This window comes from Osmerus mordax, chromosome 2, assembly GCF_038355195.1.
Source record: "Osmerus mordax isolate fOsmMor3 chromosome 2, fOsmMor3.pri, whole genome shotgun sequence".
NCBI lineage: Eukaryota > Metazoa > Chordata > Actinopteri > Osmeriformes > Osmeridae > Osmerus > Osmerus mordax.
The window spans coordinates 13314742-13332552 of NC_090051.1; the positions used below are offsets into that span (position 1 = coordinate 13314742).

At 40.0% G+C, this 17811-nt stretch overlaps 3 protein-coding genes across 3 annotated transcripts; all 3 read left to right on the top strand.

Annotated features, from left to right (window-relative positions):
* Positions 1–3648: 3648 nt before the first annotated feature.
* Positions 3649–4596, top strand: LOC136964084 (olfactory receptor 1D2-like). Its single transcript, XM_067258004.1, has one exon. It carries the CDS (start codon positions 3658–3660, stop codon positions 4594–4596), a length of 939 nt encoding a protein of 312 aa, XP_067114105.1. The 5' UTR covers positions 3649–3657.
* Positions 4597–5199: 603 nt separating this feature from the next.
* Positions 5200–6141, top strand: LOC136964945 (olfactory receptor 1D2-like). The gene has a single exon (XM_067258927.1). The coding sequence runs from the start codon at positions 5203–5205 to the stop codon at positions 6139–6141; it is 939 nt and encodes a 312-aa protein (XP_067115028.1). The 5' UTR covers positions 5200–5202.
* A 6776-nt stretch (positions 6142–12917) lies between these two features.
* LOC136967059 (T-cell surface antigen CD2-like) lies at positions 12918–15547 on the top strand. Its single transcript, XM_067261095.1, has 5 exons — positions 12918–12969; positions 13459–13779; positions 14330–14572; positions 14709–14864; positions 15182–15547. Exons 1-5 carry the CDS (start codon positions 12918–12920, stop codon positions 15415–15417), a joined length of 1008 nt encoding a protein of 335 aa, XP_067117196.1. The 3' UTR covers positions 15418–15547.
* The last annotated feature ends 2264 nt before the right edge of the window (positions 15548–17811 follow it).

The following is a 17811-nucleotide window of genomic DNA, read 5'->3' on the forward strand; positions in this document are numbered from 1 at the left end:
CATTTAACTTTATCAAAACTAGCTAATTTAACAGTTATTTTGCAGATATTTACTTTCATCCCACGGACAACATAATTTTTGGTTTAGACATAGGAACCTTGAATTGTGAACTGAGCTCGGGTAGTTGACTTCATGAAATCCCAGCATGCACCAGTCAATATCAAAGACTACAAAAGCCTGCAAAAACCTTTCTCCTTGTTTATGATCATTGACCAATGCACTTTTAGTAAAGCTCTCTCTTGGAAGTCGCTTTGGATAAAAGTGGCTGTTAAATGAATAAATGTAAAGACTCCAGAGTAGGACCAGAGCCTGTTTAAGGAGAGCCTGGCCACTCCCTATAAAGCCCCATTGTACCGAAATATGTTGCAGTTCCACCAGAGTTCCACTGGGAGTGATCGCGGTCGAGTGCAGAATGAATGGGAGTCTATGGAGCTAAACGGCTAAATGTGTCTCTTTTACCTGATTGTCGTTGAGAAATCTCAGATTTGATTGTAGTTTTTGCATGTTCAACATGGATTACAGGTCGAAAGTTGAATGAACGAGTACTTATGTCCTTTCGATTTCTTACAGGGCAAGTCGTTGTTGCCCATAACACGCTAGCATTCTGCTAACGAATGCTGATTGGTTAGTGAAGGACTGACTACCAGAGCCATAGATAAAGAGAGTTGCGACACGCTTTGATCTCGCCGACACGTGATCACGTGGTTCATGTAGCTCCCTGTAGTTCCAAAACACTGCTGTCAACCGGTTTGAATGGTTTTCAATGAAGCTGGCCAACGGAAGTCGCTTTCTCAGGCAAATGATGAATGAAACAGGCTCGGTTAAAGAAATCCGATATTCTGGCTATCTTCAGCAGACTCGTATCTACATAAGGCAGTCCTCCCTGACGTGTTTGGTGTAGAATGGAGTGAAATACAACATTGTGAACACTCACTGCCAGTGAAACACAGGAAAAAAGCTAGAGCTTTCACGACGGACAGTTTTAACATGGACCAGAGACAGACGGGGTTCACGGCTTCTCTTGCAGCGCGGAGCCGTACCGAGCATCGCCCCCCCGGCCGTTCATCCTCCGGTCGCACCTGGACCATCCACCGCCGGCAGCAGTTCATCACTCAGTTCTGTGTGCTTGTTATAATTATACTAGATAACTTTTCCAGAGGTATCTCTGCTATAATTAGTGCAAACCGCTAACTTGATATTAGGCTACTCGGTGTAGAATGATGGTATTTTAGTGAAATGGTAGCTAATGTGCTAGAAGTAGTTGGAGAGCTCACTGTCTGCTGTCTCTGCTGTAAATGTTTACTCCTGTTTTACAGCTCAAGGGAATATTTCATTTATATGCATCTGTATGTTTCACTCATTGAACTAATACATTCTAATTCTATACTGTTTTGTTCGGCTTGACGTAGCGTCCATTATCTGGGTCGTAGGTAGCTTACTTGAGAGAGGCGGCGCCTTCCAGCGAGGGGGCCAAGCTTCAGCTCCTTCAGACGACACGCCCCCCCCCAGTCTCGAACAGAGAAGACTGCTGATTTTCTTACGATTTCAAAGCCTAATTTAACATACTTGTCTGTGTTTTTTTTCATTCGAATTTGGATGGGTAGTTAATAACACATTATTCTGTGGTATGGTGAACTCGAAACTCTTTTTTAATTCCACTTTACAGGATCTTTAAACCCTAGAACCAGCGCAGTTCAGAAGAACTCCAAAGCAGCAGCTTTGTGTCCACTATGTCCACTGGCACAAAAGTGCCAAGCAGCGGTCCAGTTAACTTTGCCACTACAAAATCCAGTGTATAATATTTTTTAAGTATTTGAATAAGTATTTGAAGCATAGGTTAAGCAAAGGGCTATTGCATCCTGTCTGGACAGGTGTTAAGGGCAACATACTTGCCTGCACTTGAGCCAAGCACCATCTGGTGCATGATGAAGAGCAGTCAGTCCCTGTGGTTAGTGGCCACATCATTAACAGGCTGGAAGAAGATTTTTTTATCCCGAAAGCTTGGTAATTTAAGGCTAAGAGAGGCATGGAATTGTCCAAGAGCCTCACCACCCACAAATGGATGGGCAAGTGAAGAAATGTAACATAACTCTAAAGCAGATACTATGTAAATGTTTTGATGACAGTAAACCCTGGGATCAGATGATGCAATATGTACTGTATGTATTTGCCTGAGCTCCTCAATGGTTCCATTGGCTACGACCCCTTTCAGCATGCTGCTAGTTACCATTTACATGTAGTCATTTAGCAGGCGCTCTTATCTAGAGCGACTTATAGTAAGTACAGGGACATTCTCCCCGAGGCAAGTAGGGTGAACTGCCTTGCCCAAGGACACGACATCATTTTGCACGGCCGGGAATCGAACCAGGAACCTTCTGATTAATAGCCCAACTCCCTAACCTCAGCCATCTGACCCCATTTAGTTCTTTAAACAGGGCACAGAGCCAGCAGCAAGTGTTTTCAACCTATGAATAGTAGAGTGGCAACCATGGACACTTATGAAGCCAACCAACTGGTTCCAACCCCATTTTAACCTGCAACATGTTCTATGTAGTCAACACATGTAGAGGATAGAATATTACAAAGCAAGTCCTAAATCACTTATCACAGTAACTACTAATAAATGTTATTTACATTTGATTTACTGAGACGTAAACTCATCTGTTGGATCCATAATTAACTTTAAATCGATTTGTCCACGAAAAAAGAAAATCTATCATGGATGAATATATTTCCTTTATTGCATCGCAAAGCCATGGAGAATATTTTTATTGAATGCATAATTAATTTTTAAAAAATCATTCTAATTCTGTGTATATCTGCATGCTCTATTGTGGAATGGGAGTTATAAACCTTTAAACCTTAAAAACCTTTATTAACCTATTTTTGAGATGAGACAATATATGCATTTTTGTTTCTTGACCACAGAGTTTCTTGTAATTCCTCCACTGCTAAGCCCCATAATGTATGGTCTTCAGCTTACTGAAATAGAAAACTTTCATGTGCAAAAAGAGTTTGTGCAAAATACATTTTGAAATATTTTTTAAAACTAATGGCTCGAAGATTTCCCCACATAATACATACATCTATTTAGGAAAATGTACAACCGATATAAAAGTAGAGAATATTGAATGTTGCTGCATTTAAAGTAATGGCCAGATGCACCTAACCAAGTAAGTGTGCTATCTTTCGTTTTTAACAGTTGTTTGATGGCGATAAGATACCAAGGTAATTGAGTTGTGGTTATTTTACCCCAGCAGAGACCTTTAATTCATAAATAGATTTTTGTTATCAGACAGCATGATTTTTTCTCCAACCAGTTGAATATCTCAGTGGTGATGTATTCCCACCAACCACACAAGTTCTGTTCACTCATAGGCCTTGAATTCCCAGGACAACTAGCTGAGGTGTTTATGCGATTACAGACTATAAACAGACTGTACACAGGAGTGAAGAACAGTAGAGGGAACTACGCAGCATACGCCAACATCTGACTGAACTCGGTAATATCTTGTAGGCAGTAGGTAGCATAGGCCTTCCTGACTTAGACTACTGATAAGATGACCTGTTTGTTTGTCTGATGCTTGGGGTGGGTGGTATATAATCTAACTTTGTCTGATGAAAAAAATACAATTTGCATTCCATTTATTAATCACAATGAACAATGACTCCATTATCCTTGTGTTCACCCTTTCTGGATTGGAAGGATTAATGGACTATAGAAGCGTACTCTTCTCTCTCACTTTACTGTGGTACTGTATGATATTTATGGTAAATGTTGTTCTCATTGTTACTATTATCATGGACAGGAATCTCCATGAGCCCATGTACATCTTCCTGTGTAATCTGTGTATAAATGGGCTTTATGGGACTGCAGGATTCTACCCCAAGTTCCTGCTGGATTTACTGTCATACTCTCATGTCATCTCTTATGCAGGATGTCTGGTTCAAAATTTTGTCATTTATTCATATGCTTGTAGGGATTTTTCTATTCTATCAGTGATGGCATATGACAGGTACGTAGCAATATGTAGGCCACTGCAGTATCACTCTGTCATGACTAAGCAGCGTGTAACTCAGTTAGTCTCTTTCTCCTGGTTTGTTCCTTTGTTTCTTATTTCTATGGGTACAATATTTACTTCCAGACTTAGGTTGTGTGGCTCACACATACAAAAACTCTACTGTGCCAATGGGTTGATTGCTCAGCTGTCATGTTCTCCGACCAGTTGGATTACATCAACAACACCAAGTAATTCAACTGCTCTTCTAATAACAGTGACTTATTTCCTCCATGTTGTTTTCATAGTGTGTACCTATGTGTATATGGTCAGATCGTGTTTGAGGTCTTTAGTGGACAGGGGAAAGTTTATGCAGACCTGTGTGCCACATTTAATATCATTGTTCCACGTCACAGTTGCTTTGCTTTTTGATGTATTGCACACACGACTCAATGGCACAAGTGATTTACCTCCAAACCTTAAGAATTTCTTGGCCATAGAGTTTCTTGTATTTCCTCCACTGCTTAACCCCCTGATTTACGGTCTTCAGCTTTCAAAAGTTAGAAATAGAATACTGAGTTTATGTGTGCAAAAATAAATTGTGAAATATTCAAAAATGAAATGGCTCAATTGACTTTTTCAAGATTTCCCTACATAACACATACACACAGGATGCATCTAACCAAGTAAGTGTGCTTATGGCCTCTATGTTTCGATTTTTAAAGATATTTGATGGTGATTAGATCAAGTTAATTGAGTTGTGGTTATTTTACCACAGTGCAAAGACCTTCGATTCATGAATGTTCTAGGTTATCACAGCATGATTTTTTATCCAACGTGTTGAATACTTTTGTAGTGATGTAACCAACCACACAAGTTCAATTCACTCAGAGGTCTTGAATTCCCAGCACAACTAGCTGAGGCGTTCATGCAATTACAGACTATAAACAGACTGTACACAGGAGCAAAGAACAGTAGAGGGAACTACGCAGCACACCCCAACATCTGACTGAACTCGGTAATATCTTGTAGGCATTAGGTATGTTCATCATAGGCCTTCCTGACATAGACTTCTGATAAGATGACCTGTTTGTTTGTCTCAGTTTTCGTATAAAGTTACGTATAGTATTGGGGTCTCAAGAAGAAAATATGATTATGCAATTACATTTAGATTAATACTTTTCCTTACAGTTGATTGTTTATAATGGACAATGAATCCTTTGTTTTTGTGTTCACTCATTCTGGGTTGGAAGGGACTATGCACTATAGAGGCACCCTCTTCTCTCTCACTTTACTGTGTTACTGTGTGATTCTTCTGGTAAATATGGCTCTCATTCTGACCATCATCTTAGATGAAAACCTCCATGAGCCCATGTACATCTTCCTGTGCAATTTGTGCATCAGTGGACTTTATGGAACTGTAGGATTCTACCCCAAGTTCCTGTTGGATCTATTGTCTTATGCTCATGTTAGTTCTTATGCAGGATGTATGATTCAAGCTTTTGTATTATATTCATATGCGTGTTGTGATTTTTCTATTCTATCAGTGATGGCATATGACAGGTACGTAGCAATATGTAGGCCACTGCAGTATCACTCTGTCATGACTAAGCAGCGTGTAACTCAGTTAATCTCTTTCTCCTGGTTTGTTCCTTTGTTTCTTATGGTTATTTGTTCGCTATTTATTTACAGATTAAGGTTATGTAGTTCACACATACCTAAACTCTACTGTGCTAACTTCTTGATTGCCCAACTGTCATGCTCTGCTACTAGTTGGCTTACATCAATAGCACCAAGTAATTCAACTGCTCTTCTAATGACAGGGATTTATTTACTTCATGCAGTTTTCATAGTGTGTACTTATGTGTATATGGTCAGATCGTGTTTGAGGTCTTTAGAGGACAGGGGGAAGTTTATGCAGACCTGTGTGCCACATTTACTATCATTATTTCATGTCATAGTTGCTTTGCTTTTTGATTTAATGTACATGCGTTATGGGTCAAGGGATTTACCACAAAGTCTTCAGAATTTTTTGGCTATGGAGTTTTTAATAGTTCCTCCACTTCTCAACCCCTTAATTTATGGTCTTAAACTGACTAAAATTCGAAATAGAATACTAGGTTTATGCAAAAAGAAAACGTGAACAGTTTACAAAATAGAATGATTCAACTTTTTTATTTAAAAATCTGCTCACAAGAAGGAGGTTTACAAAACTGTGTAGATGTGCATTCGTTTGCACAATGCACAACATAGACTACTTTATGTATTTTCTTAATGAATCCCTCCTTACTGTTTTGGTATACAGTTTGTGCATAGCCTCTGAAATAGTGTTGAAGCATGTCTTGATACAATTACATATTGTTGTAAAAAATTATTATAAGAACCTTAACCTTATAAAATCAGGTGCATAAAATCAAATAATTGTGAATAATAATATTAAGGTTTAAAATATTATAAAACTTTAAACTTTACAGAACCTGTCTGTCATTAATGCACTCTGAAGAGGTGGGTTGTGGCAAGGAGTCCTTCAGAGTGATAGCTGACCCTTATATTGCATTATTTTATTACATTTGAATGAATCTCTGATATTGCTGACAAAAGGTTAGGACGCAACTTTGAAACCAATAAACTATGGACGTTTATTTGAATCTCGTTTATTGGACACTTTATTCAAATGTAAATGTCAATGTGCAAAGTGATACAGTAATCATCAATTCAGTTTGAATTGTTTTGAATCTAAATTTTAAGAAAAGCTTAATCAATTGCATTTCATAATGCCAAGGTTTTTTCCGACTCTTTATTCAAGCTCGTGCATAGTGCCTGTGATGCAGTCTGTGATTAAGCTGTTTATGAGACACACACAGAATCCTGGAACTATAGATAGTAGCCCCCACAGTGTCCATGATGAAGTAGGTGACACCCAACACAGATTCCAGGGGTCAAATGTGCAAAGGTGCATACGCCTCAAAATGGACACGTGCAGGCGTTTCTACACAGAGTTTCAGATTCATGAAAAAAACACTTGGTGTCCAACTACTGACACAAAAAAGCAAAGTATTTTGAAAAAAAGGTATGTGGATGATTGATATGCTTATACGAATAAATTATAGTGTAATTAATTTATTTCGATTTGAACTTTTTCCATTATTCATTGAATTATTTAAATAATAATAATGATAACTGGACTGGGGTAACTGCCCACCCCCTTAAAAACAATGTCTAACTACTGACACAAAAAAGCAACATTTGGGGAAAAAAGGGTATGTGTATGTTAAGGTGAATAAACCATAATGTTTAACTGGCTATAAATTATATATTTTTTGCAAGTTCATGGAATGTTTTCAGAAAAGGTCTTGGTTTTTTGATACTGGAGTAGAATCTAGGAAGACAAACCATCGACGGAATGAATGGACGGCATGACAGCTCCCTTAAAGTGAAGCCAACACATCTCGATCGCCCTCTGGTGGCTGGCTGAAGTATAGGTCATAAGTCCCGCCCCCTCCATGTTAGAGGATGGGACATAAGCTAAATAAAAAAAAGTGCATGTAATTTTTTCAAAGATGATTTCTGTAATTTTAGGTAGTTATTATCACGCTGTTCAAGTGCTCATTTGTTATTTGAAGATATACAAATGGGTTAGTGTGTGCTTGCCATTGGGTCGGGCGAGTCTAATTGTGGGACCTCAAAACCGCTCCACCACCCAATCACTACTGCGCAGACTGGCTCCAAATGCCGTCACCAGCGCAAGATGGCGGCAGCACCCATATCCGGGGTATTTTGGCTTCATTTTTGTAACAGTGGCATTCAGTCAGTGGCATTAGTAACTACATTTCTCAGATCACAATTGAAATTCTCAAAAGTATGTGTTCAACCTCCACATTATCTAGTCATTTGGGCAAATCATAAAAGCAATTTCTCATTACTTTAAACAAATTGCCAAAGCTCTGGCCCAATAATGCAAATTAACCTACAATCATCTGCTGTTTCCTACATTATTATTTTTTTTGCTGCTCATTTACAACTGAAAATACGAGTGAAGTGTAGAATGAAATAGATGTCTTCTCATTTCCCCTGCAAGAGGCAGCCTCATCGTTGAATCAAAACGAATACATTTGGCAGACCGGTGTAAAAATTGACTTAATCTCTATGACTTAAACGTCATTTTAAGTTTTTCCCTTCTCATGATATTTTCAGGCATTTAGCCTACTCATATTGCATTCATTCATGAATAAACAACCCCTTTGAAGATTATTCTACGACGTTACCCGGCAGTAGAAGATGGAATCGCGATTCAAACAGTACCATCTGCTAACTGAAAATATGCCCCCCAAAACGTAAATAAGCTTGACATTTATTTAGTGGAAAATCGCTCATTCATAAAAAGCTCACTGGTAGCGATCATTGTCAGTAACAACGCAAAATGCGATATAGCCCTGTGTGGAGAAGCTGCCCCGGTAAATTGTACTAATATGGTACAGTACTAGACTACTGCTGTGTTCGTCTTGGTAGCGATTGCGTTGGTTGAATTGGATTTAACGTTCCGTTGTACGGTTTAGGCTGAAATTAATTATTTTCATGAACAGATTGACAACGTTTAGGCTGTGGCAATGAAGTTCAGGTTAGTAGTTAGATAGACTTTTGATTTAAGTAAGGGGAGTGCCGAACATTTTCTGTCGCCGTTTGACTTCCTAAACAGCTGTGTACTGTAGCTAGATGTTTTTGTAGTGTGTCTCGCGTAAGCTACAGCGTTGCAGTGAGCTACACTGGTTTGAAACCACAGGTAATGGTAATTTCACCAACAAATCGTTTACTAATGTCAGAATAAATCCTACAACGAAAATGTATATGTGAGGAATGTTTATTTTAACGATTGAAAACAGATACATCATAAACCACTGTAGTATGTGTTGCCCGGGCAACACAGGCTAATGTCATGATGCTAATATTTCAGTGAAATAGTAGACTACTGTTTCCGAAAGTAGATGTACTTCCTTAATAATATCAGCTTATATTGTACATTACACATCACAATTGTGTGTCATATCACAAAGTAAAATGAGTAAATATTTATCACCCTGGCCTCTTTGCTTGTGGGTTTCTGCAGCTGCCTTGCAGTAAAGCTATAGTTAGCCTAGCTATCCCCCAAGTTAACAGATGCGAAACGAATGTTCTGCCAAAGGTAGTCACGCGTGTTTTCGTGACGTTAGTGACGTAGTGACGTTAGTAACGTCAGTGACTGTGGCTAGCAAATTAGCCACCGTTAGCTTCACTTTTCGCCACAAAAACTTAACTTAAGCCCAAACCATGCAACGGAACGTAAATTCCAATAGAAGCAACTCAATCGCTACCAAGACGAAACTTTTGACACCTACGTTGTCTATGTAGGCCAAATATTGACTGAGTTTTAGGGGGGCAAAAAGAATAATAACTAGAAAAGGCTGTTCCTGCGAAACAGCAGTGAGAATGCTGAAAACCTGAATGGGGATAGCTGACCATGCTAAAAAAAGATGAAAATAGTGAACATTTTGTAGAAAGTTATAAGCTGAAGCTTCAAAGCAACCGAAAGGTATTTTTGAAAGGGGCTGGAGCAGCATTCCAACAATGATTTGAAAGGATTTACCATTACTTTTAAAGGGAGAATAATTTGCACAAAAACCTTAATATTTTAAAAAGTATAAAAGTGAGAAATAAGAAAATACCCGCAAGCTGAAAGCTGAAATGAATTTTAAAAATGTGTGAGTCACACAAAAGAGGCAGTGTGGAAGCTGAACTGCATCATCTTAACAAAGCTAAGAGCTAAAATAGCCTACAATGCGGGAGAAGCTGAAAGCTGAACTGTTAAACAGAAGAAGAAGTAGGCTAGCTAGTCGTAACAAGAATGTTATCGTTTTATCAAATGAAATTATAGTTGGGATAGTATTAGCAGTAGCAGATGTAGCCTATGCGTTTACTCGGCTTTCTTAGTAGGATTCAATGTGTTGATGGAATGAAACGTAGAGCCGATACAGGAAGACACGGCGACACTTTGTTGCAGAAGGATGATGGTGCAAGTTTTGGCCGTGGAGCATACAACGATTAATAAAAAAAGAATCATGTAGACGCGTTTATTGAGTAATCGCATAACTAATTACACATGTAAACGGAGTAATCGTATTATTGGTATAAACCGACAATTGCTAGTAATCGGGTTTCTGATGGTCAAGTAAACGTCCCAATCACCTGTGTGAGAGACTGAGTGGTGCGTGTCTGTGGTTACGGTGATGGTGCAGCTATGATTGCTAACGCTCTGAGGGCAGAGAATAAGAGAAATGTAGCTAGAATCCACACCTCAAACAAGATAACCTAGACGCAAAACTGTACGTCCAATCCAAAATATACGGATATTTTCCGAGACCCAAGACTCTGCCGAAACCAGAGATATTCTTTATATGTCTGTGCAGTCAGAAATACGACTCTACCTGCAGTTTCAAAAACGTGTTCCTTTTGCTTTCCTGGTGCTTGTTTGTTTGGTTGCCACGGTGATGGCGCAGCTGTGATAGCTAACGAGCTAGGCAGAGAGAAAAACGAACATTTACCTAGCATCCACACCTCAAACAAGTTGACCTAGACGCAAAACTATACGTCCAATCCAAAATATAAGGATATTTTCCGAGACCCACGACTCTGCCGAAACCAGAGATGTCCTTTATATGTCTGTGCGGTCAGAAATACGACTCTATTGGCAGTTTCAAATTCTTGTTCCTTCTTGCTTTCTCTGACTGATTTTACTCACCTCTCCATTGAAGTTAGTGAGATAATTTGAAAGGCTGCTCTCGCTTCAAGGCTCATAGCTGAAAGTCTGTAAATGTGAGCTCTTTAGAAGTTACATTGGCTGAAAGAGGACAATTTTTCCTACATTTTAAGGTATAACTTGTTTCTGTAAGTTAAACTATATGAACGTTAGAGGAATTTGTTTGACAAATTAGTTGAATATCAGAAAAAGAGCAGCCAGCAGAGTGTGCCACTCTGCTTGCTGCTCATTCATAAAAATCAAGAAGGAGCAATCATTTTAATGTATTTCAGAAAGTATGCAGGACTAGTTAAAGGCCAAAAAACGGCGGAAGAACTAAGAAGTTGAAAAACAATAGTGAGAATGCTGAACAGCATTCTCACAATAATAAAGAGAAACAGGAAAACAATAGTGAGAATGCTTAACAGCATTCTCACAATAAATATATATGTGAGAGAACAAAGGTTGTGCTCTCGCCGAAGGCTTGAGCACACCCAATAATATATATGTGAGAGAACAAAGGTTGTGCCCTTGCCGAAGGCAAAGCACACCCAATAAGTAAAAATACTGAAAAGATGCCTACCCATATTTTTCTAGGCCTACCCAAAAATATTATTTTGGCTATGCCCCTGATCTAGACATTTAGTTAATGTCATTAAATGCACAATGCTTGAACCTTTTGTCATCATTGTAGGCCTAATTCATTAGTGCTGCATGTACAGTTCTGCCAAAGGGGTGTTTGTTTACAATTCATATGCATAGCACAATTCATTTGTGCTATGCAGTGCTGTAAAATAGCCTTGTATTTCTGTATCGCCCAATTCAAACTGAATTGGGGATTGCATTGTCGTGGCACATTGAATCAACATTTGAAAAAAGAAAATGGCCATTTGAACAAAGAGTAAAAGTATGACATGCAATGTATTGAGCATTCATGCATTTGAAAAATGCATTTCCATGAAAAGAGAGTCAAATAAACTTCCATAATAAACACACGTGTCATTGAAACAACTTTGCTCTGATATGAGATATTATTAAGTGTTGCTTTTGATGGAATAATCTCTTTTTAATCAACAGAATGATACATTTTAAAACACATGAATGATTGAACCCTTGTATGTGGACAAACCTTTATAACCTATATAGTGTGAAGTGTTAGAATAAGTGTTAAGGATTTTACTATGAGTACATTAAATTGAAGGGAATACTTGTGTTCAATACCTGTTGTTAATCTTTCATAACACCTTCAATAAAAAATTAAAAAACATTTTTAAACCCTGTCAGAAATATTAATCTTTATCAAGTATTGCACAGTCAGTCAGTGAAGAAGTCAAGAAAGCTTTATTACAAGAGACAAACATCATGGTGGTCACAAAGTTGTCTGCCATCTATTCTCCTTGCAAGACCATTTATAGCACTCAGTGTATCAATAGTCATTGATCCATCCACAATCATGATTGGCAACTGTCTCATGTCTCTTCTGTCATTGGCTCAAACACACACAATGACACATTGTGTGTGTTTGTGTGTGTGGGTGAGTGACTGAGTGTTAACAGTGGAAAACGACTTCTTCAGTTTGGAGTGGAAAGATACAGTGGAGTTTGACCCTGCTTCCAACACAATATGTAGTTTGACATCTGTTTAGCTTACCTACTAACTGAAAAATCTTTACATGCTGAGTAAAGGTATCAATCAGCCTGTTTAACTAATTGTCAGCATGTTTAACTTCATTTGGGGAATCTTTCTGCACTCTAAGATATGTTGCACAATAGTATTCTTGTAGCTTGCATAAAATGCACAATAAATATTTCTAACAAACCCCCCAAAATTGAGAAAACAAACTTTTTACATTTGGATCAAATTTTCATGCATTATGACTATCCTTACTTATCTGACTGCATCAGTTCTACTGTGTTTTTGCTGCCTTAAGTCTGTGTGTACAACACACATGCAGGTGTGTACATACATAAACAGATAATACCACACACACAGACCCCAGATTCTCTCCACTGACAAATAGGTCAGTAGGTGTTCTTAGCTAAGAGATGTAGTTGCGGTGTAGGCTTCTCTAAACCTGAGAGACACACAGACACATTCCTCTATGACACCAGGCACTCACAGACGTTCTTCTGGAGCACAGAGCATCTCTCATGGCCCTGTCAGAACTCTTGTCGCTCACTCTCCTCTGGATGCTGGTGGAAGGTGAGACTAAAGATAGCTTTTTAGCCCCATTTATTAATATTTTTTTGGGGTGTTTGTGGTGTAGATTCATAAAAACTATGTGGTACCCCCTTGTTGTGGGTTCGGGATTGTAAAATGCCTCAGATTAAAGGAAATTCAAATTACCACAATAAACTGTAGATTATATCTAAGGCAAACAGACTGTCAGATACATTTGCAAATGCTAACCATGCTGATGCCTATGAGTTGAAGGAACAGGATGCGCTGAATATTTTCATTTACTGTAGTTGTCCGTTAAGTATACGTGCACTATATCTGTAAACCTCTGGTAAGTACACATTTTCATCTGACCAAACCCTAACTATCTTTGTGTCTCTAATGATCCGGTATTGATCACATATTGAGTCTGTTTCTCAATTTGTACACACCTGTCTCGTTGCCAACCCCTGCATCTCACGCATGGATGCTACGCATTAAAGATGTCTGTTGTGTCCGAGTGCAGATGAGCAGAAGTCATTCGCGGCTGTTTTGTAGGTGCTGTCGAGGAGACTGTGTATGGTGCGGTGGGGACCAGCCAAGTCCTCAATTCTGGAACCTTAGGCCTGGTGAGCGATGAATCATCCATCCACCTGCGCTGGGTCCACCACTCCCACCGCTCTACTGTGGTGTATGACAGCAAGAAGGGACAAGGCCAGAGAGGCCAGACCACAGCAGAGCTTCACCTGCTCCTAGAGCACCTGCAGCTGGGCGACACAGGGAGGTACACAGCAACCATCTACGACAACGAGGGCCGTCTCTTGAAAAGCACAACCATTATTTTACATGTCCTATGTAAGTATCAGTGGAATGTACTGATATTGAACTTTTTTTCTATTTGGTTAAGCAAGGCAAGGCATCCTGACATACAGGATGTCATACTGATCATACAGTAACTGCAACAACAACGATCCACAACAATCCACAACATGCACATCCTGATCTGGATCAAAATCAGTATTACATTTTTATGTGAAAGTGTATGATTTGCCTCACAGTTGGTATTAACGGGACTTGCCATTTGCTTTCACTGTCATGGTTAAGACAAATCAAGAGCAAGTATAAGACAGTAGTTATACATACTGTAGTATCTGACAGTAGTTATACAAACAGTAGTATCTGACCCAAGTAGTCTTGACTCTTTACACATACTTACTAACTAACTGACCCAGGTGTGAGACTTAAGACAGGCCATTCTTTACTGTATATTATAGATTAGCTCTCTCATTTTATCTCTCTCTCTCTCAAATACACACACATACAGTACACACACCACTTTGCTTGAGGTTTTAGAACATGGTTAGTGCTCACCATTAAACATGACCAAACATGTTTTTGTTGTCAGCTCCTGTGTCTAAACCCAGAGTCACACACAACTGTAGCAGCGCGTCAGCCAGGCTCCTGTGTGATGTAGGCAATGATGTCAAGGTGAACGTGTCCTGGAGACTGAACGGACAGGGAATAGGAGAGGCAGGACTGACTCTGTCTGTCAGTGACAAGAAGATCCGACCTGGGGACAAATATGCATGTCTGGTGAAAAACAGAGTGAGTGAAGAGAAGAGTGAAGATGTCCACCCTGAATGCACAGGTATCCAACAGAAAATTGTTTCACCTTGTTACATTTCATATTCTTTCAAATGTGCTTTGTAGCAGGAAAAATGCACCTAACCTGAGTCAGTTAGAGACATCTAAAAGATAAAAAAGTGTTTTGTTGTGATGACTAGATGAGTACACAGAGGCCTCTTCTCCCGTGTTGCTGTTTGGTCTGGAGCGCTGGATCTCAGTAACCATTCTGGCGGGTTTGACCAGCCTGATCTTCATCATCATCATCATCTGTGTGTGTGTGTTCATGAGCTGGCAGCGCAAGAATCCTGTTGACGGTACGGATCAAACACACACTCAAACATACATACTCAAACACACACACACTTTCTCATGTGCATACACACATACAGATGTAAACTGTAAAAACAAGATAAGATTTGAGGATTATCTTTTGGTAGACTTTTGCTACCATGTGCTGTAGCCTACTGTAACTCCACATTTCTGCTAGCATGATCAAGATGACATGTTTTTCCTCTTGTATATGTATTTGAAACTACATGTAAACTTGTTTGATCAGAGTAATGTGTCAGGCCAAATGCCCATGCTTCTAGCAGTCTTCATGTATTAGCCCCTAATAGTTATACCTCTGTAGAAGAGGAGGTAATACGACGGGCCACCCTGACCAAACAACATTGCCAAGCAACCCTCCACCAACGCTGCCCTCCACCCGGAGCCCAAGGTGGAGCACGACCCCAAAACAGAGCTCCAACCCTACCCACAAGTAACTCCCAGCGCCAGGCTCGACCCAAACCTCCAGAGCAACTATCCATTTTGGTTCAACCACAACTGACGGTCAGACGGACAGCACCTCGAACCAATAGGAGCTAAATCTGTGCATACATTTGTATGGCTGTGTGTATGTGTAGTCCTTAAAGCTTGGCAAACAAGTTTCGTACAGTTTCAAGAGAACATTCTGCTTGCATATCTGAGTATTTCTTGTGTAGTGTGGTGTTGTGGTTAGAGGAAACTCTGTCTTCCTGTTTCAACAGTTAGAACACTGAACTAGGTTAGCAGTTCCACCTGCTTTTCTGAAACAGACCACATCCTGGTCTCGTGTTCCACGAATCAGTGTGGGCCTCAGCACCACTATGCACTCTCATCCAATCAGTGTGGGCCTCAGCACCACTATGCACTCTCATCCAATCAGTGTGGGCCTCAGCACCACTATGCACTCTCATCCATCTGCGGTGTTTGTGCTTGAGTGGAAGGAGAGGTGAACCGAGAGATGGCAAACAGAGGCACTTCAGTTTGGTTTGAACATGTAATGAGGCTCACATCTTCTAGAAAAGGGCCAGTGTGTGTGGTTTTGTTGGTGTCACTATGAAACTAGCATTTCTGAAAGAATGAAAGTACTTTGGTTCAGCAGTGTGATCTACCCAGTATGGATCCAGTGTCTAATCACACTTTGATTACAGATATTGTCAGAATGCATATACTTCTTCTCCATATGCTATTGCACAATTACAATTTGTCCAGAAATGTACTTGAAAATGAAGGACAATTACTTTATTTGCTTTCAAACCCTAGTTTTAAATCTTGATTAACTTTGAATCTTGTTTAAACTGTTATGCTTAATTGATTTTAGCTATGACATTTGTTTTCTAAAATTGTCGTATTTGAAGCCAAACTGTATTTCCCCCTTATGAATAAATCTAAAAGACATGGTGAACATACCCTTCAGAACATCCACACTACCTTAAAAATATTCACCGCTTGCAACCTTCCAGAGTACAGTCATAATAAATTCAATTTACCTTTTCCAATTTTACTAGCACTCACGGACCCTGCCAAATGTAATTTTTTGTTCATAAGCCAAATTCAATTTTATTTCCATCAGACCAGAGGATGTCACATAATAGGGCATCTGTAAGGCTTTGCACATATCATGAATGCAACATGAACTTGTTGGTACATGTTGGGCTTTATAAATAAAGTGTTATAAGTAATACTAAAGAAAGGGCTCAAATGGTGAGTGTACAGAGTACATTCATCCAGTTCAGGACACATAGCTAGACAGCCACACTCATCTCTATTCAAACCCTCATGCTCCAGCTTACACATGTATCATGCCCGGGGCTATCCTGAGTATGTGTGTGCATAGGACGTCCTTGATGGGAGATCCAGAGAGGTAACACTCACGCTCCTGTCAAGGCCCAGTAACCAGGTCCCAACATGCCACCGAGGAGATTAGGTGGTTCTTACTGTCATGCCACCACCACCTCTCTCCCAGCTGGATCACCAGAGACCAGCTGTCTGACTACAGAAAGTAACATTACAGGATACATGGCCAAGCCAAGCCACACACATGGACATACACACAAATACACTCACACGCAGACACATTCACACACACAGCAGTTTGAATGGGGTTGGGTGGCAGTATAGTGGTTGTCTGACACATTTGCAAGCAAGCGTGGACACACAGTGTGTGTTTTTCCGCATACACACAGGGGACAAACAGTTCAGGCTCTGAGCTTCAAGACACCAACTACGTACATGGTCATGGGCTTCTTCAGGCTCCAGCTGTCTCTCCTATCAGTGGCCAGCTTTCTGTTGGGTCTACCATCAATCACATACATCCACCTATCAAAACTTGCAGCAGTGAATGAGCTCACGCCCAAATACGTTCAACCTAGGACAGAGACAGACAGATGGTTACCCTGTGCCCAACAGTTATGAAAGATGTTGTAGGCCTCCACTCTAGCTCCGTCGAAGACCCCACATCCTCCCCCTGTGGACCACCATCTTGTGTCACTAGCAGGTAGTTAACAGCAGCTTCATCTGGGTCCACCTGTCCAGGGCATCCCTGTAGCTGCATGTGTCTCCCTCATGGAGTGAGATTCATCACATGATAAAGAAGGAAGGGAAACAGGAAGTGTGAAACACAGCGAGATAGATAAAGAGAAAGCAGAGAAGATGAGAGGTAAAGGGGGAAAACAGATAGTCAGATAGTCAACGGAAAACAGATAGTCAACGGTCAATGACCTATTCCTCCTCATCTCCACAGTGTTTTTGATGAAGATGATAATGGAGGACAAAGAAGAGGAAGCAGGAGGGATTTTTAAGGGAAAGACACATGAGGATGATGATCGGGACAGGTTACCAAGGCAACAAAACGTTCATCCTTGGTGCAGCTGACGATGACAATGAAAACCTTGGACGGGAAATACCTCAGGAAGTGCTTGGTCCTTTATAAGACCGCAGACATACTGCTTAGTGATG

Bases quoted from the DNA above. Each gene is read 5' to 3' on its own strand.
- LOC136964084 (XM_067258004.1), top strand. From the start codon at position 3,658: ATGAACAATGACTCCATTATCCTTGTGTTCACCCTTTCTGGATTGGAA.
- LOC136964945 (XM_067258927.1), top strand. From the start codon at position 5,203: ATGGACAATGAATCCTTTGTTTTTGTGTTCACTCATTCTGGGTTGGAA.
- LOC136967059 (XM_067261095.1), top strand. From the start codon at position 12,918: ATGGCCCTGTCAGAACTCTTGTCGCTCACTCTCCTCTGGATGCTGGTG. The intron at 12,970-13,458 runs GTGAGACTAAAG...GCAGATGAGCAG, and splicing joins CCTCTGGATGCTGGTGGAAG to AAGTCATTCGCGGCTGTTTT. The intron at 13,780-14,329 runs GTAAGTATCAGT...TTTTGTTGTCAG, and splicing joins CATTATTTTACATGTCCTAT to CTCCTGTGTCTAAACCCAGA.